The following is a 24,856-nucleotide window of genomic DNA, read 5'->3' as shown; positions in this document are numbered from 1 at the left end:
AAGGAAAGCTTTTAAACTCATAGTCTGTAGTCCTCTCTTGGTAAGTGGTTTACATCTATATGAAAACTACAATGAATATAAGAAAGATGTGACACAGGTCAGGATATGGACCAAGCAAATCCTGAGTACTGTTAAGGCCCTGAAACGCTTTCTCTAAGCCAGTTTGTGGTGTTGGGGGATCGAACTCATGAACCCAAAGCTCCACCACTGAGCTCCCTGAACCTCCAGCCCCCAAGCCAGTGTTTGCAGTGATAAGCAACAGGTCACATGATGACAGAATACAATGATATCATCAGCATCTACATCACACTTCACTTTGATTAGGAACTGTCTGCCTTCTTTTTCTACCTCCTTTGAAAACTGGTCCTCTTTCTTGCAGGAATAGGAATGAATCCTATTGCAAAGTCATTGCTTGTCTAAAAGTTTGAGGGTTTCAGTCTGCATACTGTATAATCTTGACTTTTCAGTGTCTCCTCGGAATTCCTCTGTTGCTTAGTTTTTCCCCTTGAAGGTTTTTCTCTAATTAATTTTGGGCCAATGCTTTCAGAGACAGCTGTGGTTAGCAAAAGCCCCGACTTCTTATGAAAAAAGCCTTACTGTCAATGTGTAATATATAGATGATGTATACAAAAATCATACAGAAAGAATGCTGTCCTGGCATTCAGAAGGGGATCAGAAAGTTGTTATCTTCTCTCTCTCTCTCTCCTCTCCTCTCCCATTCCTGACTCAGCAAAATTCTCACCCTGACTATAATTCTTTCTACCCTGCCAATTCTAAGCTTCCAGTCCTTGTGATTGATGACGATAAAAAAAAAAGCCAAAAATCCACCATTTGCTCTTGGAAGCAAAATAAATATTTAGTTGTAAATCTAAGAATAAAAGCCTTTATTCTACTTCACTTTATTAAGTAAATTTATTTTTTCTTATTCTTCCATTTATAAATTTAACAGAAACAGAATCAATTAAAAATGATTTGTCTTCTAAATTTTTAAGAAAGAAATAAAAGTTCAAAAGCTAACACCACAACACTCACATACCTGCCACTTAAAGTACTGACCCCATGGCACAGAAGTTCAAGTTCATTTTCATTCTCATGGTTTAAACAAGCTGGAGATTGGTGGTGGTGGGGGGGTGTATAAAATTACTGTTTCCCCAAAGTGTCTGTCTCTTACAATAACTTCAATATTAAAAAAAAGATAACCCAACTGAATAAAGAAGAATAAGACCCTCGTTACTTACATTTCAGGTGTTCTCCTGCTCCGGATAGTAACTGATAAAAGATATGAAAAGTACGTTCATCTTTTGCTTGACGAACAGCACGAGACTTTTCTAGAAGGTCTGAGCAGAGACAGTTAAGGATTAACTTACTTTAAGCCCTCTTTCTTCACAAATTTAATTTGTAAAATGTGTCATTTCTCAAATCAACTATGCTACAGTGAACTGTTCTAAAGAATTGTACTTTACAGTGAAAAAAAAAAGAAAGAAAGAAAGAAAGAGAGAAAATATATGCAATTTATTTTCCTTACTAAGCTAGAGTCACTGGGTTGGGAAGGAATTTAAAAGATTACAGAGTGCTTACCTCACCCCTCTCCTGCTCCCAACTTAGATATTAAGTTTTAATAGCAAGAAGCTATTAAAAATGAAGGACAGGTATTAAAGGGAAGAGAGGGCTGTATTACCAGAATTTCATAATTTCCCAAATAAGGAAACCAAGACACAAAGAAATTATTAACTCAGAGTGACACCGAAACGCATGTGCTTGACCACCCTGCTCCCATGAGGGCCTTCTCATTCCTGAAGACCTTGAGTGTGCAAGGTGCTGGCCTCCTTTCCGCCACCTCAGGTACTGTTCCCAAGAGCTGGGAGATGAACTGATGACTGGATGACAGCTGTGATTAGACTAACCACTGGCCTTTCCCTCACTGCACTGAAGAACTGAGGTCAGTGCCAATAGCCTTCTGCCGCCCACCATGCTGGGCTCCCCAGGGGCAGCAGCTCCTGCATTTCACACCCACTGCACACCTGTCTGTGGATGTGGGCTTAATCTGAGACAAGTCTAACCTTCTGTCCAATGTCTGGATGCTTCTGTACTGCACATGGGTCAAGTCACACTGGGTTCCCACAGAATCCATGCAAGGTGTTACCTCTTTTGATGTATACCTTCCCCAAAGCCACCCAATGAATAAATTCTGTATGTGCCAAATCACCTCAACTTTAACTGAGACCATTTCAAACCCATCCTCCACCTTTGGTGAAAAATACATTCAGATGAATGATGCTAGAGCAGACTGTGTGAACAGAGTTAAACTGTAAATCCATTCCCCTGTCATCTGTTTTTTTGCTCTTGTTTTTAAGTCCTTAGGATGGAACCTAGGACCTCATACATGCTATGCAAGCATTCTACCATGTGGTCAGGCCCCTGGCCCTGTGTTTTGTTTTTTAAGCCAGCGTCTCGCTGGCTTAAACCAAACCAACCTTGAACTCCCAATCCTCCTGCTTCATCCTCCCCACTGCTGGGATTCCATGCATAAGCCACAGCGCTTGGCTCTCCCTATTATTTCTTAAGGTCACTCTATATATGTGAGATTTCTTCGGACTCTTTTATGTATCTGACATTTAATTTTTTCCTACAGCTTTATTCTATTTAACACTAACTGAAATTACTTTAACTCCATCATTTCATAAGACTTGTTCCACTGAGTGCCTTTTTCTCTTTGGAATATCAGAAGCAGATGGTAAAAAGCAGGCACACATCACGACAGCTGCAGAGTAGCTGGGGACAGCATTCATCTAAATGACCCACACTGGGATCCTCCACCTCCGGGCCCATAGGTTATGGCTTGGTTAAAACACAAACAACAATCTCCACAGCACTTTTGAGGTAAAACTCGGAAGATGAAAACATTTACACATGTCCCACTGTTTCTGGGCCTGCGGCCTACTGCGTAGATACTGGGAGTGGTGTCACAGAGGGCTGCTGTGAAGCTGCCGGGAGAGGAAGCCATTGTTTTGATTGTGCAATGAAAAAGGATACATGTTTCAATGTTGGCCCCAACAATATAGCCAGTTACATCAAAGTTGATTCGAATAAACTTGCCCTGAAAATAAATAAGAGAAAATTGGAAACAAATAAGGCTCTGAGCACCTACAATAAAATAATATGGCAATGTGCCCTGCTCGGTATCCATGAATTGGCTATAAAAATGGACATATATATTATCTCAAATACAAAGAGAGAAAGGACTCAACAATTATCAAAAAGGATACACTACCTTCTCAGACAATGACAGAATAAAACTGGAAGCTGTTAATAAAACCGAAGGAATGAACCCCAGTCATTTAGACTTTTAAAAGCTTTTCTGAACAATCTGATAGGAGTGATTTTAAATAGCTTGAAAGGACATTGTATGTAGCCTTATGCTGATACATTTGAAAATCTGAATAATCTAGACCATTTCTTAGGGAAATAGAAATCTATTTAAGAAATGGAAAATGTGAATAGACCATAAATCATTAAAAAATAACAAAGCAGAATTACTTCTTTCAAAATGGTGACTTGGTCTTATGAAAAGAGTTTCACAAATTTCTAAGAAATATTTGTCTCCCTTGCTATATAACTGTGCCAGGGAAAGAGGATATAGTGATTATTTCGTTTATAAAGTTACCATAACACAGGGTACCCAAACTGGTGAAGATAGCACAAAAAAGGGCAAACAAAGTAAAAACAAATAGGTCACTTACATAGATCTAAAAAGGCCAAAATAAACACCTTCAAAAGAAATAAACATAAACAAGGACTGCTAGGAAGGACTGGTTCCAGTCAACACAGTACATTCATCTCATGATAGTGAGGTCTGGAGAGCTTCCTTTGAGGAAACTGACAAGGTGCTTCTAAAAGGCTGGAAGAAATGGAAAGGACTCAGTCACAGTTCAGACAAAGTGGGCCAGAGCTAGAGGACTCCCAATGCTTAATTCCCAAAAGCTATAAATGTATTAAGACAGTGTGGTATCGTTGTAAGGACAGACATACAGGTCAGTGGAACAGAACAGAATCCAGAAATAGACAACGCATGTAAGATCCTTCTCAACAAAAGTGCCAAGGAAATCTAATAGGGACAGGACAGGCCTCTCAACAACTGGTGCTCGAACAGTGCCACAAACACACACGAAATTGATTTCTTTTTTTGAGATAGGATCTAATATGTAGCCCAGGCTGGTCTCAAACTTGTGATCTCCTGCCTTGCCTCTTGAATGCTGTGCTGGGATCACAGGCAAGTGCCATCACACCCTGTAAGTAACAGATTTTTTTCAAAAGAAAAGAAGTCATTTACAAAAATCAATAATCCTTTATATTTTTGTTCAATATTATGTACATTCATTGAAAACTAAACAAATTTTCCCATTTGGAACCACCAAGCAAAGACAGGGCTCCGACAAGGGAAAAGAGATAGTACATGGGGGACTGGGGAGCCTCTACAGTAATGCTGATGTCTGGCTTAAGGTGGACCAAACCAAGGTCAGTTTACCCGAGCAAGTTCTGCCTTAAGTCTGTAGCACGGGGCTCCACTTAGATTCCTCTTGTTCTCCTTTCACCATTTCCAGGTGTCCTTCTAGCTCTGCCCCTCCACAACAGAAACATCACGTCCCAGCGTCTAGGGCCTGGCTCAGCACTGAGAAGTACATGGTGTATGTAACACAGCCTTGGTACCATACCATCTAGTCACACATGTGCCTGTTCCTGAGGCCACTAAAGCCCAAAGGGAGTTAAAACACCATTCCTGTAAGAATCAAAAGCATTCTGTGGTAGACTTTTACCATCTCTTACACAGCAGCACTCACTCTACATAATAAAATACCCAAATGTAAAACCGAAATCCTGTTGTCATGGGTCTAACATAGATGCCTGAGTATATGTGGAAAAAGAATAGAATACATACATGAAGTTGGGACTTCCAGAGTGGATAGGATGGTGTCTGTCAACACACTGGCATTAGATTAGCCTAGAAGCTAATCTTAGGCCACCAAACTCAATGGAGGTCTGATATTCATTCTGAAGTATATATGACCTTCTTTCCTTTTTTTTTTTTTTTTTTGGTGGGACTGGGACTTGAACTTAGGGCTTCATGTTTGCACAGCAGGCGCCCTACTATTTGAACCACACCTCAAGTCCTGATGTGTGTGCTGGTGCAAGCCCAGCATTTCTGGGCTGTTGACCATCAAACAGTAGAAAGAATTTAGTGTTTTTCTTCTAGTGAAAATTTGAAGAGTCACATAATAAAAATGTGCTTGTTTGGTTAGTTTTATGGTGGGGGACAGTTTGAAAGTTTTGTTTGGATTTTTTATAATGAGAGAAAAATGGTCCCTCCCTTTGAGAAAGGCTCTGTGATATCATAGAAACACTGCTTTTAAATAACTACTTTACACAAATGATGTAATCATGTCATGGACTGAAGGATGCTGACCTGCTGCCTTTCAAATGTAAAGAGAACCACTGAGGCTGAGCTCTTTCACACCTGAAGAACAGCATGGCAGATGAGGCACCAAGGGACACAGGGGAAGATTTCGCAGAAATGGTGCCATCTGAGCTAGGGTCTTACAGTTTTCCCAAGCACCTAGTTGTTTCACACTAAATGGTCACTTAAAGGCTCTGTCTTCTTTATTTTTAAGTTCACGTGTAATAAAACTACTCTAAAGAGTACAGTCCTTAACGCACTGCAATCTGATTTCAATGTCAAGTTGCAGGGAAATCTATACCCACTATTTTCGAGATTCGATATTCTGAGCTAACAAATACTCAAAGCAGCAACTGTAGGCACCTTTTGTGTTTCTGCCAATTGATTTTCACTTATTACTGCCCATGCATTGTCAGAATGCAATATTAAACCATTAAGAGTTCATATATTTAAAGAGAAGGCCAATTTTGCTTTTTCATTTTAGATTTATAAGCACCAATTAGAATGGTCAATCTGATGAATTTTCTCACTTCTACATCATCTGTTTCCTTCTAGTAACTTCCGTATACACACTTGCCTTCAGCTTTTGTCCACCTATGAACCATACCATATCACACACATTTTGATACACAAGTAATATACAAAATCAAGTCTACTGTCAGACATCCTTTTAGCAAAAACAGATGGTCAATCAAAAATCAACAGATTCTTGTTGAAAAAGTACGAAAGAAGCCCTTCTTACTGATTGATTAATTGGATGCTAATGCTATGTTTTCTTTCTATCCTTAGAAATAGCTTCCTCTTAAGTTTGAGAAAATTGTGAGCTGTCATCTGAAGACTCATTCTGCATTCATTTTCTAATTTGTCTAATACTTGTGAAATGTTTTCCTTTTGATTTTCTTCCTGACATTATGAGTACAAAATGGAAACTTCTAAGCTGCGTATGGGTGACACACATCTGTGATCTCGGTACTTGGAAGGATGGGGGAAGAGGATCCTGAGTTTGAGGTCAGCCTGGGCTAAATAGTGAGACTCTGTATTGGGGGGAAAAAAAAGGAAACAAAATGGAAACTTCTGATTTTTCAACTATGTTCTCTGAAAGCTAGAAGTAGGCTACAAAGATGGTGTCTAGTCTTCTTTCATACCTCCTTGAATTATTTTGAGCAATATAATGAGCAAACTAAAGGATAACCCAATGCAACAGTTATTGTAGTATCTTCCCAGGCAATTCCACTATCATCACTTTAATCCCTGTTTAGTATAATTTGTAATAAATGATAAGTGGTGAACCAATTCCTTGGATGGCAAAACAGCAAAATGTTTCAAGATTCAGAAAAAAAGTAAGATTACTAATATTTCATATGTAGTTTAGATTTATAAAATGGTCTGATGGATCCACACAGTAATTGGAAGACAATGGATTTTATTCTATTTTAAAAATAAATGTTTTTGTCTTGGTTCCTGGGAAGATTCTTAAGAAAGAATAAAGTTAATGAACTATTAATCCATACAAGCAATGAGTTCTGTTCAAAAAAGAAACTCAAAAACTAAAATTAGGTCCTGATGTTACAACTGAGGGTGAAAATTCTTTATAAATTTTAAACAGCTGTGTCAGCTATATACAAGCTCATTGAGTTAACTAAGAACTGCTATTTTAAGAGACAGTAGTCAAAAGACAATGTTATTAATCCAAACCTACAAAGGATACATTGTCAATGGACTTGCCCAAGCAAATACTACCTCAAACTTCTCATCTTAACACTCTGCAGAAAGGTTAATGAAAATCATCTGCTATTACCTAATTTGTACTTAAGAAAATAGCTCACTTACAAAATTCATTATATCCAGTAATACAAACTTAGAGCTTTCATCAATATGTGTGTTTTCTTTACTGAATATGTATCAACTAGAAACAGATCTACATATGATCCATCTACACCGCTCCTGGTTATATACTCATGAAGGAAATGCAGTCAGCACACAACAGAGACACCTGCACACTCAGGCTTATTGTGGCACTACTCACAATAGCCAAGATATGAAATCAGCCTTGGTGCCTGTCCACAGGTGAGTGAACAAAAAAAATACGATATATAAACACACTCAGAGTTTTATTCAGCCATAAAGAATAACGAAATCAAGTCATTTTCAGGAAAACAGATGGAACTGGAGGTTATTATGTTAAAAGATTAGCTAGACAAAGACAACCATTGCATGTTTTTGCTCATATGTGGAAACTTAACAAACAAACAAAAGATGGCTTGAAAACAGAGGACAGATTTTCAGGGATATGGGGTTGGGGAGGGAGAGAGGGGAGGCTTGCGAGGGTAGAAATGATCAAAGCATGACATATGCAGGTATGGAAATGTCACAGTGAAACTAGTTAATTTATCCAGTTAATGACTGAATATAAAAAGGCATTTAAAATGTGCTATTTCATCTTTCAGCTCCTTATACTATTTCTCATTCCTTCTTCATTACCACTTCAGATAAACTGGAAGTTCAAATTTCAACAACAAAAAAGAAATTCTTCATTTGGTCAATAAGGCAAGGTTATTATACAGATAAGATGGAATTCTAAGAACTTTGAAATCTAAATTTAAATATGATCCACTTTATATTTAGGAATTTTTTTTCCTTTATTTCATGGGAGATTAGAAAATAGGAAAGCATGTTATGAGTCAGAGAAGCAATAGAAGAAAATTAACACTTTGCCCTTATGAATAGGTAACCTATGAGGAAATACTCCAAAATAACTTAGACATGTGGTCACCTACGTGAATAGGTGTCAATTTTCCAATATGCAATACTCTAATTTCCGCATCAGTTCCCTAGCCAAATTTCCTCTTATAACGGGGTCCATAGTTGCTCTAGTCATTATAGTGAGAGCAAGAGAAAGATCTTTGGGTAAATGACAAGGGCTAGGCCAAGAACTATGAAAGAAGAGCTATAGTGAGGAAAGGCTGGAGTTGTAGGAGCTGTGGTGAGTAGGTAGAGAATGGATCTGTGGTGTCCCCACCCCTGCTTCTTCTCAACACCCCCAAAAGAAACTAATATCTCTGAAAACAGCATATATAGTAACTAATAAATCTTGGTCATAAGCCAAAGCTCTAGTTTATTCTACTTTGAAAACATTTAACAAATCAAAAATCTTATAAAGTTGAAAAATTATAAGCTTCTAAGCTAAATAACAATCACGCTCAGGTAGTTTGTAAGATAGAGCCGAGCACTTTGACAACATGCTAAAGTGAAATTTCAAAACCAAATTTCCTAGAAATTCAAATACTCTAGGATTCAGACATGTCCCTTAGCGTTGGCCATCCTGGCAAATTACGTGAGGAGGCCACTCCAGCATGAGACAGTCAGGGCTTTGGATAGATCAATAAAGGTGACTTTTTGCCCTTGGGGATAGATAGAGTGGGGGAACAAATTCTGGAGGTTAAATGCTTTCTCCTCACATATGTAACAAATCCTCTTTCAGAGTTAACATTTTTACTGAAACACAAATCTAGACTAAGCTGAAGAGCAGAGTTCTATTTTAAAGTGTATTCTCTATCTTTTAAACATGATGTAAGAAATTTATGCTGAAAATGCCCACTCCATAGCTTATTTCCATAAAAGTAAAAAAGTTTTTTTTAATAAATTTTTTATTAGGATATATTCATTATGGGGGGGATTCACAGTGACAATTCCGATTAGACTTATATTGTACATTTATTACACTGCCCCCAGTCTCTCCCCCTCAACCTTCTCCCCACCATACTTTAAGCAATTGCCAGTTTCTTAGTTCTGTTTCATACAGGTATATGAAGTCCAACCATATATCATCACCTTAATCTCCTTCCTTCACCCTCCCCCATCCCACTAGTACCCCCCCCCGCCCCACTGGACCTACTTCACAGTCCTGATTTTTGTTACTAATATTTAAGTTGATGTTCACTTAAAAGTCAAATGATGGAATTCCCAATATTCAACTAGAATCTTACCAATAAAAAAACAAGGGAAAAAACCAAATATAAATACATTGTATATTAATTACAGTTATGCATTTTGACTGTGTAGCAATACTCACATTGTGTACTAACACATGAAAAACTGATTCTACAGGGTCTCACATGTACCAGGCAAGTGCTCTACCCTAAGTCACACCCCTAGACCTAAAACATAAATTGTTAAGACTTTTATTTGAAAGCCACATAAGGACAATTTGGCTACTGGAGTATTTTGATACTATGTGGAAAATTAAATTATCTTATTTAGCTTCAAAATTTTTCTTTTTTCATAATTGACATCAATTTTCTGAACATTTTTCTGGGGTTCCTGTCAATGCATCTGTAGTAATTAAACCTAGATTAATTATTATTAGCATCTTGATTCAGGGGTAATGCACGTTTGTTTCATATTCTGAAAGTGTTTTTCCCCTTCCTAGTGTGGTATCTACAGTGGTTCCAGCAGCAGTAATTTACTTCAGAATACTTTGGCATAGATAGGGCATTATGGATGTGTGTTAGTTTCATTTTAATCTCCATTCTGGAGGCAGCCACATCCCCTAAATGAGAAAACCCGTTCTAGGAGCCATCAGCTAGTGTTTAACCCAAAGGCCAGATGGCTACCTTAAATGCTCAGTTATCTTAATCTCCAAACCACACCAGAAGCTTTGCTATTAGTCAAATGAGTTTTTGTGAACTAAGTGGACTCATTACTTAGTATAATGGATATGAGAAATCACTGGGGTAACACAAGTGGCCCTAAGATTGATTAGAAATACAGGCTCTCCCCACCCTGGTGTGAACATGGTGTTAAGACTCCGCCACCCCAGGAGGCTGAGCTGCTGGGAACACTGCTGAAGACGTGTGCAGCTGTTGATCTGAGGGATGCTGACTGTCCGGGCAGATTGTGCCCTGAGTTGATACTGTCACATGGGTCTCAGCTGATCTTCAGGGACAGCTTTGCTCAGAGCTGGGCTGCATTCACCTTACACAACTGTTCTGGTGCCTGCTTGCTGACAAATACTTGTGAAGGCACAGCGTTCCAACTTGCTTTCATTATGACCTGGGAGTCAAATTAGAGGAAGGATACATACAATAGCCCTTACCTTGCTCTAACTACTTGAGGCTAATTACCTACAAAAAGGCCCATAATTGCCAAGCTGGTGGAGGTCAGTTTGCAAAGAAAAAGAAGGATTTGTGCAAACAGAGAACGTGATTCTTTCCAAAGTGTTCTGAGGAGATGTATCTGCTGATCCCAAACAATCATTTTGAAATCGAAGTCCCTGTTTTTAAAATTTCATTATGAGAGATTCATTTTACATGAATCCCCTCCATCTGGAATGCATTTTGCTTCTCATAAACAGAGAACTGGACTAACTGTGAACGATTATTTTCATACGGGTAATACTCCACTAAAGAATCCCTCCTTAACACAAACCATATGCTGGCATCTTTGAAAGAACAGATATTCTTCAGGAAATTAGTCGTCTATCAGATCAAAGAAATGAAACCAAATGACTTCTAAAGTTTATGGAGTTTACAGTTTCAAATATTTTCACTGCAAGCATGTGGCTTGTAAACAATGTCTGCATGAGATTTTATTGTATGCACAACTTGTATTATTCTTTCTGTATGACACCAATCCCAACCCAAGGCCCAGCCTGTCCACAGTGCCACTGCTCCTCATGCTCCTAAAATGGGGACATGTACATTCCCTGAGGGTCTAGCACAGGCTGAGCTCCACTTATACCATGGCATGTTGCTGAAAACATATTAAACTCAAGTTGAAGTGAGCCCCATGAGGCTGGGGGCTTTAGTTCGCCCACTGATACATTCCCTAGGCCTAGAAGAGTAGCTGGCATATTTCCTTAAATGAATCCCACTGTGCATATCTACCAGGTGCTTCCAGCACAGAGATGGAACTAAGGACAGAGGGGAGAACAGGCAGCAAGGTCCTACTGTCAGAGACCTCACCTTCTCATAGTTGGCTGCTGACTGTACTATGTAGTCTTACTGTGATAGGCTGCTGATTGTGGTCAACGACAGCATTGATTGTGTGAAGCTATGAGGGAAACATATAGAATGCTAAGAGGCAATAATAGAGAAACCTTCTGAGACAGGGTTAAGACTGACTAGGGAGCTCGGAAAGGAAGAGGGAGAAATGTGGGCATATTTGAAACACATTCTGGAAGTCGAGCCAACTGGATTCATGGCCAGCCTGGACAAGGGCCATGAGAAAGAGGCCGAATCAAGGATGATTCCCAGGTATTTTGTCTTCTCAAGGTTCTACTATTATTCTTTTACTTTGCTTCAAGCTTAAGCAACTGTGTAATTTGATGATACCATTTATTGACATAAGACATAAAGAGATAAATTTTGAGAGCAGAAAAATTTCCACTTAGAACATATTAAATTTGAGACATCTGTTAGATATCAAAATGGAGATATCAATTAAACGGCAGAGTTGCCTGGCAAAGAAGGAATGCTTAATAATTAATTGAACTGCACAACAAATCAGCAATCAAAATTACATATAATTTAATTTAAAAATGAATCAACACTGGTTACTTTCAAACCCACTGCAAAGGGCTGGAGGCGTGGCTCAAGTGGTAGAGTGCTTTTGCCTAGCAAGTGTGGTGCCTTCAGTTCAAATCCCAGTACTGCCTCCTCCCTTCAAAAATCAAATTCTCTGGGGACCAAAGTGTTGGCAACAAACACAAAGAAATACTACAGAGATATTGTAACTGAACATTTGCAATCAGTGGAATTAACTACCTAATTATTTTTTATGTAACTACTAAAAATCAACTACTTGTTTTAGTACAGTGGAGTTAATGCCTTATAATAATAAAAAAACTATTATTTCTTAAAAAAAAAACCACACATAAAGTTGACCTTCTAAGAATTAAATAGCCCAAAGTCAGTAACTTCAAGACATCTTTGTTTTTTAGTTGAATGAAGAGCTATGTCTAAGAATACTGCCTTAATCAAGTCTTTCCCATTAAAGCAAAGATCAGCTTTAAATAAATCTTTTCTCTCTCTCTATATATATGCCATACACACACACACACACACACGCACACACACATACAGCACACTTAAAGGTTATTACATAGCTCTGCAAGTACTGCGGAAGGTGGCACTTTTGAAAGCTGACATAGGGTTTGCTGAGAATTTAGATCAGAGTGCTGATTCTTGCCCCTCTGCTATGAGCTACCTCAGGACGGCTAGAAAACAATCTCAGAAATTCTTCCTACCAGCAGAATGTAAAACAGGTTCCTACAAGGATTATCTACACCAGCCTCTGGAAGAGGATGCATAAGTAACAAGCATTAAGGAAACTCAGGTGTTTCTTTGCGAATAAGTTACAAAAAGTGACTTCCTTAGTTTGGGCTTTTTAATTAATTAATTAATTTATTTATTTTTTCTTTTATTATTCATATGTGCATACAAGGCTTGGTTCATTTCTCCCCCCTGCCCCCACCCCCTCCCTTACCATTAAAGGAACAGTCTAGAGAAGGGTTTCTGCAACACTGGAGAAACTGACACGTGGGGCTGGGTAACTCCTTGCAGGGACTGTTCTATCACAGGAAACTTAGCAGCACTCCTGGCCTCTGTCACTTGCCAGCAGCACACACTACCCTTCCACACAGATGAATAAACAAGAACCAGTTAGAGTAATGCCAGTGTCAGAATAAAACCCCTCAAATGGGAGATCCTCTAAAGATTCAGGGTAACCAGCCTGCAAGATGGCCCCAATGACCCCCCCATCTCTTGCATCACACTCTGGCACAGTACCTTCTCACATAGTGTTGGGTTGGTTTGTGTGACCCACAGAATATAACAGAGGGATAGTAGGTGACATCTAAGGAAGGGTCATTAAAGACAGTGCATTCCTTCTTGTTCTGTCTTGGATCAGTTGCTCTGGGGGAAGCTAGCAGCCTTGTGGAGAGGAGTTAGGGCCTCTTGCCAGGGGCTGCCTAATTAAGAAGATTCTCCAGCCTCAGTCAGGCCTTCACACAACAACACCCCTAAGCAACAACGTCCTAATGACCACCTCATGGGAGATCCTGAGCCAGAAACATCCAGCTAAGCTGGGACTGAATTTCTGACACACAGAAAGCTGGTAAATGTTTTAAGCCACTAAGGTTTTATGCAGCAAAAGATATTGAATACAGAATTATGTCTATACCAAACACAAAAATAAGGAATGGTGACATGACCTGCCAGGTAAATAAATCCTTACCATAACATAATATTTACCAAGGACATAAATGATGGCTTACTAGCAATCTATCTTTTCCAGGCAAAAAAGAGAGAACTGGGGATGAAATTATTTCTCCGGAATTTAGAGCTTGATGTTTTTTGAGGGCGGGAGGGATTAGAAAAGATGGTAACTTGATTTGTGTGGTAAAATAAAGGGTTTTCCATGAAGAAATCCTTGACAGTCTTCATGGAGACTCACATACCAAAGCTGGGAGCTCACTGTTCCTACCGTCCCATGACATAGCCACTAAACACAGGGTTTTTCAGTTGTGGCTCGGACTCCATGGAGATGATCCAGGAGAAAGACAGGACCTCCAGAAGCAGCTCACTTTCCTCAGATCTTTTATAAACCCAAACTTACAGGTGGGCCTCCTGCTTTGTACACACAAGGCTAAAATAATTGCTAAATGATTGGACTATGTGATTCCTCAAACACTACCTTATGAGGAACAAACAACATTTCAAGCAGTCAGGTCCCTCTTCCTACATAACTTGGAAGGCCTCCTGCACTTCTACCACCTCTGAGGGTATATTAGGTTAAACAGTGCTCTCCCCCAACACCCCAGTCTGCTGTTAAAGTCCTAACCCCCAGTCCTTCAGGACTTAACTATATTTGGAGAGAGGGTCTTTAAAGCCATTAGAATGGGCCCTGATGCAAAAGACAGGTGTCTTTATAAGAAGAAGAGATGGGGACATGGAGGGAAGACCAGGTGAAGACACAGGGAAATGTCCATCTACAAGACAAAGAGAAAGGCCTTAGGAGACACCAAACCTGCTGACACCTGGATCCAAGACTTTTGGCCACCAGCGTTGTGAACAAATAATTTTCTGTTGTTTATGCACCCAGCTGGAGGTACTTTGTATGGCAACCTTAGAAACTAATACAGAGGTTTTTCTGGCTGCCTGTGTGCTCACCAGGCCCCCTGCAATAAGTGACTCCAGTTCCTTCCACTAGTCATGGAAACCACACCATGGCTAGGGTGGGTGTGTGTGTGAGTGATCAGAATAGATGGGTAACTTGATTTATGTGGTAAAATAAAGGATTATCCATGGACCTTACATGCCCAGTTTTTAAAAATACATCACAATAATACTATATTCCAAAAAATTTCCATCAAAAAATAGTTAAAAGTCTTTTTCATCCTGGCCTTCTTCAGAGGGAGAAAAGAAACAGTAAAATCAATTTTTAAAGTAGAAATAATTGACTAATATTAAAGTTCCGTGGATAACAGGATAACATCCTTAGGCAAAATATTACAGCTAGTCAAACCACGGGGAAAAGAAAAATTTCTAAGGAATGAAAATAGTTGAAAAGCTAAGAAAAAATATTTTTAAAGAGAAATAACAGTAACAAATTATTCTGAAGTCCACATCCATGGAAATAGTAAGATACGACAGAGATAATTTGCTACACCTAATACAACAGTTGAACGGTTATGCCTACTGATCTGCTAAGCACTCGAGACACACATCAACCATCTCCACACCAACCTGTTGTCAGAGACAAAGAGAGAAGCTCAGTTTATATAATATGGGTCCATATAAAATATATGTAATTATACATTGCTAGCTAATAAAGTATGATTAGAATTACTTTTTCTTTTTAAAACTTCTAGAAATGTACTAAAAATTACTACATGTCTTAAAAAAAATTTTACTACCTATTAGCCTCTTCTTAAAACCTAAGAAAAAAGCGAATCCATTTGGTTAATCATAGTAGACATTTAACCAAAAAACTTAAGGAATTAAAAGTTTCTGGTGCTTTTAAACTTACAAAACGAGATGAGTTATCATTTTTCACAGTCTTCGCATTTCCAAATGATTCCAGAATTGGGTTTGCTTGCAAAAGCTGCCGTTCAAGTTCTCCCTAGAAGACATCACACACACACACACACACACACACACGCGCGCGCGTGCACACACACACACATAAATAAAAACAGATGTAGGTTAATTTAATGTCTTTACTTCAGTCCTCAGGGAAAAAAGAAAAACAAATTAAGAACAAACACCCAACTGCCCCTCTTCCTGAGTACTTTCATCCTGTCTGCCACCAAATGACCTTCAGTGGCCCCTTGTTCCTGGTTATGATAATGGGCTGCGCTAAAGGAAAAATTTAGCACCAGAAAGGGATTACAGAAGAAAATGTCACACTGAACAGAGGATCAACTTAAACATGGGCACTTACACTAGGCAGAGAATTTTGAAAATAAAACATACCAATCAGTTTCCATGAAATGAAATTTAGCACAAAACTTCAATTAAGAACATTAATACTTACACTTGTGTTTATTTTTACTCTGCCTTGTGTGAAAGACTTAAGATGGCTAATTTCATAGTGACCACTGTAAATCTTTCTATTTGTCCAAGAACTTTCACATAAAATGTCAACAGGGTAGACAGGGCAGTGACCTCACCTCCAAAGATGGCTTGGTACTCACTTGCTCACATTTAGAAGATGAATCTGTATAGCACATTTGGCGTTAACGGGTGCTTTAGTCAGTGTCTTTATTTATGTGTGAATTATGATGTTAGTATAGTACTATGTACTTTAATCATGAAATATAACAGAAAGCTGTATCAGAAAGCAGGAAGCCCTTTCTGGTTGAGCAAAACACCAAAGTGATGTTGTGTTTCTGGAATGTAATTTCATAATTATCTTCTATGACCTAAATAAATCTGCTTTTTCCAAACACAAATCTTACTCCTATACTTTAAAATGCTCACAGTATTCTAAATTCAAAAATGCAGGAGGGAGACAAATAGAAATCACTAGCAAATGTGCTCCTCTAGGTGAAAAAGACGAGACATAAAGAACCTCATATAAGATTTTTGAATTAACAGCCACCTGTCATATGATTGTGTGTCATTGTGCCACTATCAAACCCCAAAACAGGAACAAATATTTGCCATGGTATTACTTCCTTCCAAAGGGTCCCGTGATATCAACATGGCCAAACAAAGACTCCTCCCCTAGAGGGGACTCTGTCCCTCACTGGGCTGGGTGCATCAGTGTTCCTGAGGCCCTCAAACCAGAAGGGGTCAAGCTCATGGTGCTTCCATCTGGATCGCCCAGATTCCCACAGGTCTGAACCCCAGGGTACAGCTGTGTTCAGCTGACAACAGTCAGGAACCAGTCCTGCTGTGAACTCAATACACAGCATCACTTCGCTTTCTGGGCATTCACTGTGCCCTGTAAAGTGAGTCTTCTAGTTTACTCATCTATACTTATCAGACTATGGTTTATGTGATCTCTAAAACATAACATGCTGCCCAACTTTCTTAAACACTGTATCCTCAACTGTTTGGTGACTAAGAGCCATCATTAACAATGTCTGTTATGGGCTGGGTTAGGTGTAGCTCTGTGGCAGAGCGCTTGCCTACCATGTGCAAAGGCATGGGGAAGAAGAAGAAAGAAGAAGAAGGAAGGAGCAAAGGAGGAGGAAGGAAGAAGAAAGGAGGAGAAGAGGAGGAGAAGGAGGAAGGGAGGAGGAGAAGAGGAGGCTAAGGAAGAAGGAAGAAAGAAGGAAGAAGAAAGAGAAGAGGAGAGGAGGAGGAGGAAGAGGGAGGAGAAAGAAAGAGGAGGAGGAGGAAGGGGGAGGAGGAGGAAGGAGGAGGAGGAGGAGGAAAAAGAAGAAAGAAGAGGAGGGAAGGAGGGAGAGGGGAGGACGAAGGGGAGGGGGAGGAGGAGAAGGAGAAGAAAACAATGTCTGTTATTACCCTGTGATAGAATGGACTGCCTTTTTCCTTGAGGTCAGTGGCCACTTCCTTCAGGTGCCTATGACTAACATCTTACAAAGTGAAGCCCTTGGCATACTGGTTTTCCAACACTTGTTTGAGGCTCTAAAAGCCTCCACCCCGCTTTTTTACCCAAATCAATTTGTCAGGAAAACACTGATGCTCTGATAAGTGGGGACATCAGATACCAACTGTTTACATGAAGTGCTAGTATGGAGTCTTCACAATTACATACCATCTTTTGAGTAACAACTAAGACTCTCATAACCTGTCAAGCTGGCTTCCAAACTTGGAAGTAAAATAAGTACAACACCCAGGCTTTCTTGTTCCCTAGACACGGGTCAAATGTTTTCCATTGATTCTTTTCTTTTCCCCTTAGTGTAAGTGGGTAATCTACTGATTCTACTCCTACATGTGCTGGCTTAAGTAACCTGGCTATATCCCCCACACCTAGCTCAGACAGAACTGGGTCAAAATGCTGCCCTGCAGCACTTTGTGAGGATAGGTAAGACACCTAAAAAAATTAGCTAGCATTTGTTGCCCTCAACGCAGAGAAACTAAAGCAGATACCTTAAAAGCAACTGAGGCCAACAGGAGAAGGGGACCAGGAACTAGAGAAAAGGTTAGATCTAAAAGAATTAACCTAGAATGTAACACACATGCACAGAAATTAATGTGTCAACTCCCTGTATAGCTATTCTTATCTCAACTAGCAAAAACCCTTGTTCCTTCCTATTATTGCTTATACTCTCTCTACAACAAAATTAGAGATAAGGGCAAAATAGTTTCTGCTGGGTATCGAGGGGGTGGAGGGGAGAGGGAGGGGGCGGAGTGGGTGGTAAGGGAGGGGGCGGGGGCAGGGGGGAGAAATGACCCAAGCATTGTATGCACATATGAATAATAAAACAATAAAAATTAAAAAAAAAAAACTGCCCTGCAAATGTTTGAATGAATGTATAATCAGAGGTCCTGACACATTCTAGCAGTGTGTGGAGAGGAGATGGTGGAGAACCAAGGCAGCAACAGGATCTGAGGTGTGGGGCCTATTGTAATCACAGTCCCTGCTGTTTACGACACAGTGTCATCCCTCCTAAAGGATCTGCCACATCAATGAGATCAAGTCAAAAATGCCGAAGAATCACAAAAAGCCCAGCACAAAGTTAGTGTATTGAAACATGGCCTTACAATTAAGAAATTATTATGAAATGACCACAGTGACTCTCATCTGTAATCCCAGCTACTTGGGAGGCAGAAGAGAAGGACTGTGGTTCAAGGCCAAGCGAGGCAAGAAAAAGTTAGTGAGATCCTACCTCAAAGAACGTAATGCCATGCAGGAGGTGAAGGTAGGAGGATTATGGTCAGAGGCTGACCCAGACAAAAAGTGCAAGACCCTATCTGGAAAATAACTGAAGACAAAGGAGCTGGAGGCATGGCTCAAGTGGTAGAGCTCTTGCCTAGTAAACCCGAGGCCCTGAGTTCATATCCTAGTACTGTGTTCCCTGTCCCCCAAAAAAAGACCAAACATGAAATGTGATCATTTTTGTGTTGGATAATTTCATAAATAGATAAATAATGGTAACAACTCTCAACTGAATCATGAAGGCATTTATCAGTCAGCAGAAAACAGTGGTTACTAGAATTGGACAGGCACTATCCCTTGCTTCTATTCCATATAACGAGAAATGTTATTTCAAAATATCAGAAAAAGCAACACTAATCATTTAAATTATTTTTAAAATTCTAAGTATTTAGCATTATGAAATGCTTCAGAGGTTTACTGATCATGGTGAAAATAATACTCTCATTTTTATTACATTAATTACGAATACCATAACCAAACATGACTTTCAATTCTGTTATAAAAAGTTTACCAGAAGTCCATAGACAAATATTTGTTTAAAGTTTACTGAAGTATTGTGACTGTCATTGTAAAACTGGTTTCTACTTCTTCATATTTTCAAAATGAAGGTTAAGTTTTAAAGGTAAACATAAAAGACTGACCACACCACTAGGATGGCTGTATCAAAGAAACAGACAATGAACGCCAAGTGTTGGTGAGGAGAAAGAGCAACTGAAACGCTCATGTATTGATGGTGGAAACATAAAATGGAAGACTCTTCAAACACAGTTTGGTAGTTCCTAAAACTGTTAAATAGTTTTCATATGAGCCAGCAATTCCACTTTAGGTATGCATCCAAGAGAAATGAAAACATATATTCACACAAAAATGTGTACATAAATGTTCATTGCGGCACTAATCACAGTGACCAAAAAGGGGGAAAAAACCCACATAATTAGTGTTGCTTTTTCCCCATATTCCAAATCCCATCAGTTGGTGAGTGATGAAGAAACTGTGACATATTTAATACATTCAGTATTATTAGGCCCTAGAAAGTATTTGCACATGGTACAACTTGGGATGAATCTTAGAACATTCAGGAAAGGCTTATGATTCCATTCATGTGAAATGCTCAGAACAGACAAATTTCATAAGAGACAGGAGTGAGGGGAAAATGGGAGGTCACAGCTAATGGGCACAGGGTTTCTTTGGGGGAGATGGAAATGTTCTAAAGTTGGCTGTGGTGGTAACTGAGTTGCGTAAGCCTAGGAACATATGAGAACACTGCTTTGCACACTTTAAATGGGTAAATTGTTTGGCAGGTGAATTATCCCAATAAAGCTGTTTCCAAAAAATGAGGAAATAAACAAATAAATGAAAAACTGATAAAACCAGGAGTCTAGAAATGTCTTCCCTCTTGTTTCTATAATTCATATTACTGTCTAATGATCTAATGCCAGAATGGTTTCTAGGAACCTGAGTGAGTTTGGCGTATAAAATTTAGTGTTAATTCAGAAACCAGTGGAAACAAACCAACCAAAAGAAACAGCACCCTAGCAAGGCACAATCAATTTCTGTGGGTTCTGAATCCACAGGTTCAACTAACTGCAGATAGGAATATTCAGGGAGATTATATCGACCATGCACAGACTTATTTTCCCCTTGGCCCCACTCGTGGACAATATAGCAGAACACCTACTTATACAGCACTGACATTGTGTGAGGTGGCCAAATGGTCTAGAGATGACTTACAGTATACACAGTATACAGGAGGATGTACAAGGTTGCATGCAAACTCTACGCCATTTCATATAAGGGACTTAAGCATCCCAGGATTTTGTTATCTGAGGTGGGTGGAGATGGCAGCCTTGGAACCAATCACCCTCAAACACTGCAGGACAACTGGATTGAGTTGCCACATTGTAACTATTAGTTTATGGCAGTCATTCTCACAAGACCTGGCATGGAGAACTATTGTGCTGCTAGAATAGAGGTGACCATTTCCTGCTATGCTGCTCACACTCCTCAGGTGGGTTGGAGAAGAAAAAGTAATTGAGAACAGTGTTCTTCTACTATTTCAGAAAACAGCATCGCAGCTTCTACTTGACTTGGCTTCATAAAAATAGATGAGGCAAAGGTAGCACTGGGGACTCTATGCACAGCCAACATGCAAATCCCAGTAAAACATGCAAATCAGCAACAATAGCGCAGCATGGCCCAAAGCAGCGGCCCCCTTCTTTGGGAGCCTTGCTTCCCAGGGATGGATTGACTCACTGTGAAAGCTAGGGCTAGGCATGCTACTTGCATACGACAGGGATCCACGCTGTAGTTTAAAATGACATCGAAACAAAATTGTAACCATAATGGCGCCCGTGTTCCACTAAGGACATGGAAAACCTAAATCTGTATGTTGTTTTATTTTAAGGCTATTTCAATAGTGCTCTAATTACAGATTACAAGGCATAGAGCATGTACTCTAATGCAAAGAAAAGCTGGCTTCTGGCCACACTGTCCTTCAACTGGCAAAGAAACCTTTTGATACCCTACAGATCATGATCATTTCAGTAACCCTTCCAGCTTGTACCACTGGCCTGGACCACAGCTAAAGGAGCAAAAGAACATCCCAGGCCTTCATAGGTACAGCACAGCTTTGGTGTCTGATGATTTCTCAAGATTTTTAAAAAAGATATCTGAGAACCTGAGAATCTGTGACAGTTCCTTTAGGTTCCTACAATAGTTTTTTTCATATTACTAACTCTCCAGAACTCAACATTACTGCTTCTTGCTTTATTTTAGCTTTACACCATAATGCTTGTGGAAGACAGACAAACCAAAGCCATTCCAATGCTAGGGAAAGGATTAAGTCCAAGGCCGAGGACTTTGGCTCGGTGCTGCCCTTCCTTTCCTCCCAGGAAACAAGAACTAGAGGTCCTGCTCTGCTTGGTGGTTTGGTCAATGTTAGGCTCTGTGGAGTGAAAGGCTGTTCCAGTACTTGCCAGCACAAAGAAAATTCTACTTTATTTTGTATTATAAATACAATGGGGCCTTTCTGTTAAAATATACAGACATAAACTCTACGATGCCATAAAACTTTAGCAGATTTGAAATTTGTTAATGCAAAGGTACAACTTTTAAAGTTGTACCTCCCAATTCAAAATTTCATATAATACAAAGCAAGTTTTTCATGTGTTTCAGAAGTATTAAAATAATTCCACCTAGTACTTGACAGATAAAGCCGTAAGTTTGCAGGCTTCCTAATGTGCATTTCAATGTCATGATAAAAGGGGTAAGAAACACCAGCACATATCCAGAAAACAAGTGTAAAGCAAAATGGCATGCTGCTTCTCATGAAAGAAATCAAGTTTCAAAATTAAATATTTTTTACAACAGATTCTATTCAGAACAAAGGATGACTAAGAATGTTGTTTGTTTCTAGTAGAGACTCTCAATTAAAGACAGAAATTAGTGCAGACACTCATGACTATGAAGCATAAAGAAAAGCACTTGCCTGGTGTTTCACTGGTTTAGGCGATTCCTGCTGTTCGTTACAAACAGATAAGCAAATGTTAGCAAGTCAGGTCTTTCCCTAGCAGAGCCATATCCAAAACACCAAGCCAGCATGCAGCTTAGGACTGTGGAAGCTGCTTGGTTGGCATTCTCTCAGGCTGTCTCAACTACCACTCCTGTATCTCTAAAAATTTATATCCTCCCTCCCCCTTTTTTTTTTTTTTTGGTGGTACTGGAGTTTGAACTCAGAGATGCATGTTAAATTAGGCAGGAGCTCTATTGCTTGAGCCATTCCTTCAGTCTTTTTGCTAAGGTTATTTTGGAGATACGGTCTCACTTTTTGTTCAGGCCATCCTGGACCAAGACCCACTTATGACAGGTGGGTGCCACCATGCCTAGCTTTATTCTGTTGAGATGGGGTCTTGCACACTTTTTTGTCCAGGCTGGTGTGGAACCTCAATCCACCTGATCTCAGATTTCAAGTAGCTAGGATTACATGACATTTATATTCCATATTTGGATGTTTTCTACCATGGAATTCTTCCCATACATCCCCTCTCCTCTCAAAGTGCCGGGGACAGGAGAAACAGGCTACTCTGCAAGTTCAGAAGGAACTGCTACAAACTTCTGAGGTCCTTCTTTTGCTGGAAAATGAGCAATCTTCGTAAATACTGCTCATCAATTTTTAACTATGCTCAAAAATCTTTGCAAGAACTTAGGCTTCAAGCAAAACCGTAATTCCCATTTGCCTTGTAAGAAAACCTATTTAATGCCAATTGCCTTGTATACTGCCTGATTCTTCTTAAACGGAAAAAAAAAAAGAGGGGGGAGGTGACAAAGAAGCTATCAATCAGAGTAGTGCATGGAGATGTGCTTTCTTGGTTTTGTTTCTGAAATTATAAAAGAATCAAACTACGACTTAAAAAGCAACAGCAGAGCAAAAAACTTACAGGAATATTATGGTCCTTTCTTCCTTTATGTGAAGAAGCAACATGGGCTAGGTACTGAATGACTTTCTTAGTATTTTCTGTCTTCCCAGCACCCGATTCTCCCCTAAAAGAAATATTAACATCATTAACATCGGCTGTTTTAAAGGAAGCTGAGCACATGTGCATTCCAAAATTACAATTGATTCAGAACAAAATTACAAGTATGAAAAAAAAATCAAGAATTAAGCAGGAAAAAAAAATCAGCAGTAGTTAGGAGAGAAAATTACTCTTTTTTTTTAAAGGTATTAAGTAAACCCAAATAAAAATTTCTTAGTAAATGCCAGTAAGAAGATACAGAAATGTCTACTGGGAAGTGAAATTGATTAGAACACTCTGTACCAGGAATATCCAGTACTGCCAACAGAGATCGTCAAACAAGGAAATTATGAGGATTTAACCTGAAGTAGAAGGCAGAACTTTAGGGTGCTACTGAATATTGATTTTTACCTTCAAAGTCACCAGATTAGTCTCTCAGATCACCCCTCAAACTGTGATAAGGATGATTCTCCCCTTGGCACCAACGTTGCACCTGCACACCTGGCTCCCTGACCCAAAAACTGTGGCTTTGGGGGGTTGTTTGTTTTAAATCCATGTAACCTCGCATCATGTGGACCCAAGGCAGTGCATAGTTTGTTGTCAAAATGAACAGATACTATGAAGCTGTTGTCAATGGGAACAAATATTTACAGTCAAGGCAGCCAAGGTTCAAAAATTGTTTTTAATTTCTACCCAATTCTAAGCTTGAAATTCAGGTAAGCTGTCATGCCCCTCTGCTCAAATACGTAAGCCTCCCAAGACGTGATCAAAGCAAACCTATCCTTATAATCAAACAGCTCAATTTGGATTATAAAGGAAACTTAAAACTTAACGTTGAATAGTTTTTCCTAAAAACTCAGAAACTTGAAAATGTTAACATGCATCGCCAAGACTGCCACCTTGGAAGTGGCATCTGTGGTCTAAAAGTCTAATTTTCCTAACAAATCCTGACTCCTTCTTCGAACTGTGTTTAGAATTGTTCTGGTGGAACTGTCCCCAGACTTAAAATTTTCTAGTGGGCTTACTGTTGACGCTACCTTCCTAACTCTGCAGCCAGATAACCTGTCTCAACCATAGGGAGAGCCGGGAAAAGGGATCCTATTGAGCAGCTGAAAGGCTTTGAGTAAGGAACTTATCTTCTTTGAGCCTGTAAAATGTAGCCATTGGATTCGGTCCCAACTACTTCCAAGGTTTGATGACTCCAGATATAACCTAGTTATTCCCATCCAAGTACTAACTAGGTCTGACCCTGCTTAGCTTCTAAGATCAGACAAGACCAAGCGTGTTCATGGTGGTATGGCCATAGACTGACTGACTGACTGACACTTGGAATATTTGCATACTGACCACCTCTAGTGTTATATTACCAAGAGTTCTTTTCCCTCAAAAGTTTCTGCATCTTTGGTCAAATCTACCAAACTTTTAAGATTTCTGCCCATTACTCGTGGTTTAAAAGGCCTGCCTGCTCTAGGCACTTCTAGCAGTTGTGCCTCACAACTGTAATCCCCACTACTTGGGAGGTGGAGAATGGAAGGATCGC

The 24,856-nt window shown here is 39.5% G+C and overlaps 1 protein-coding gene across 5 annotated transcripts in view; it reads right to left on the bottom strand.

The window, feature by feature from the left end:
* Myh10 (myosin heavy chain 10) overlaps nt 1-24,856 on the bottom strand; it is a 145,225-nt gene that overhangs the window by 64,206 nt on the left and 56,163 nt on the right. For 4 of the 5 annotated variants that reach the window (XM_074046880.1, XM_074046878.1, XM_074046879.1 and 1 more), the window contains exons 5-8: nt 23,242-23,344; nt 15,482-15,574; nt 3,034-3,097; nt 1,239-1,337 (exon numbers count right to left, since the gene is read on the bottom strand). In XM_074046880.1, coding sequence (XP_073902981.1) covers nt 1,239-1,337; nt 3,034-3,097; nt 15,482-15,574; nt 23,242-23,344 — 359 coding nt within the window. Of the gene's footprint in view, nt 1-1,238; nt 1,338-3,033; nt 3,098-15,481; nt 15,575-22,292; nt 22,323-23,241; nt 23,345-24,856 lie in introns of all 5 variants that reach the window. The other variant, XM_074046881.1, reaches the window with a different exon arrangement.

This window comes from Castor canadensis, chromosome 11 (assembly GCF_047511655.1).
Source record: "Castor canadensis chromosome 11, mCasCan1.hap1v2, whole genome shotgun sequence".
Classification (NCBI taxonomy): domain Eukaryota; kingdom Metazoa; phylum Chordata; class Mammalia; order Rodentia; family Castoridae; genus Castor; species Castor canadensis.
The sequence above is the reverse complement of the archived record's forward strand: the minus strand, read 5'-3'. Positions and strand labels throughout refer to the sequence as shown.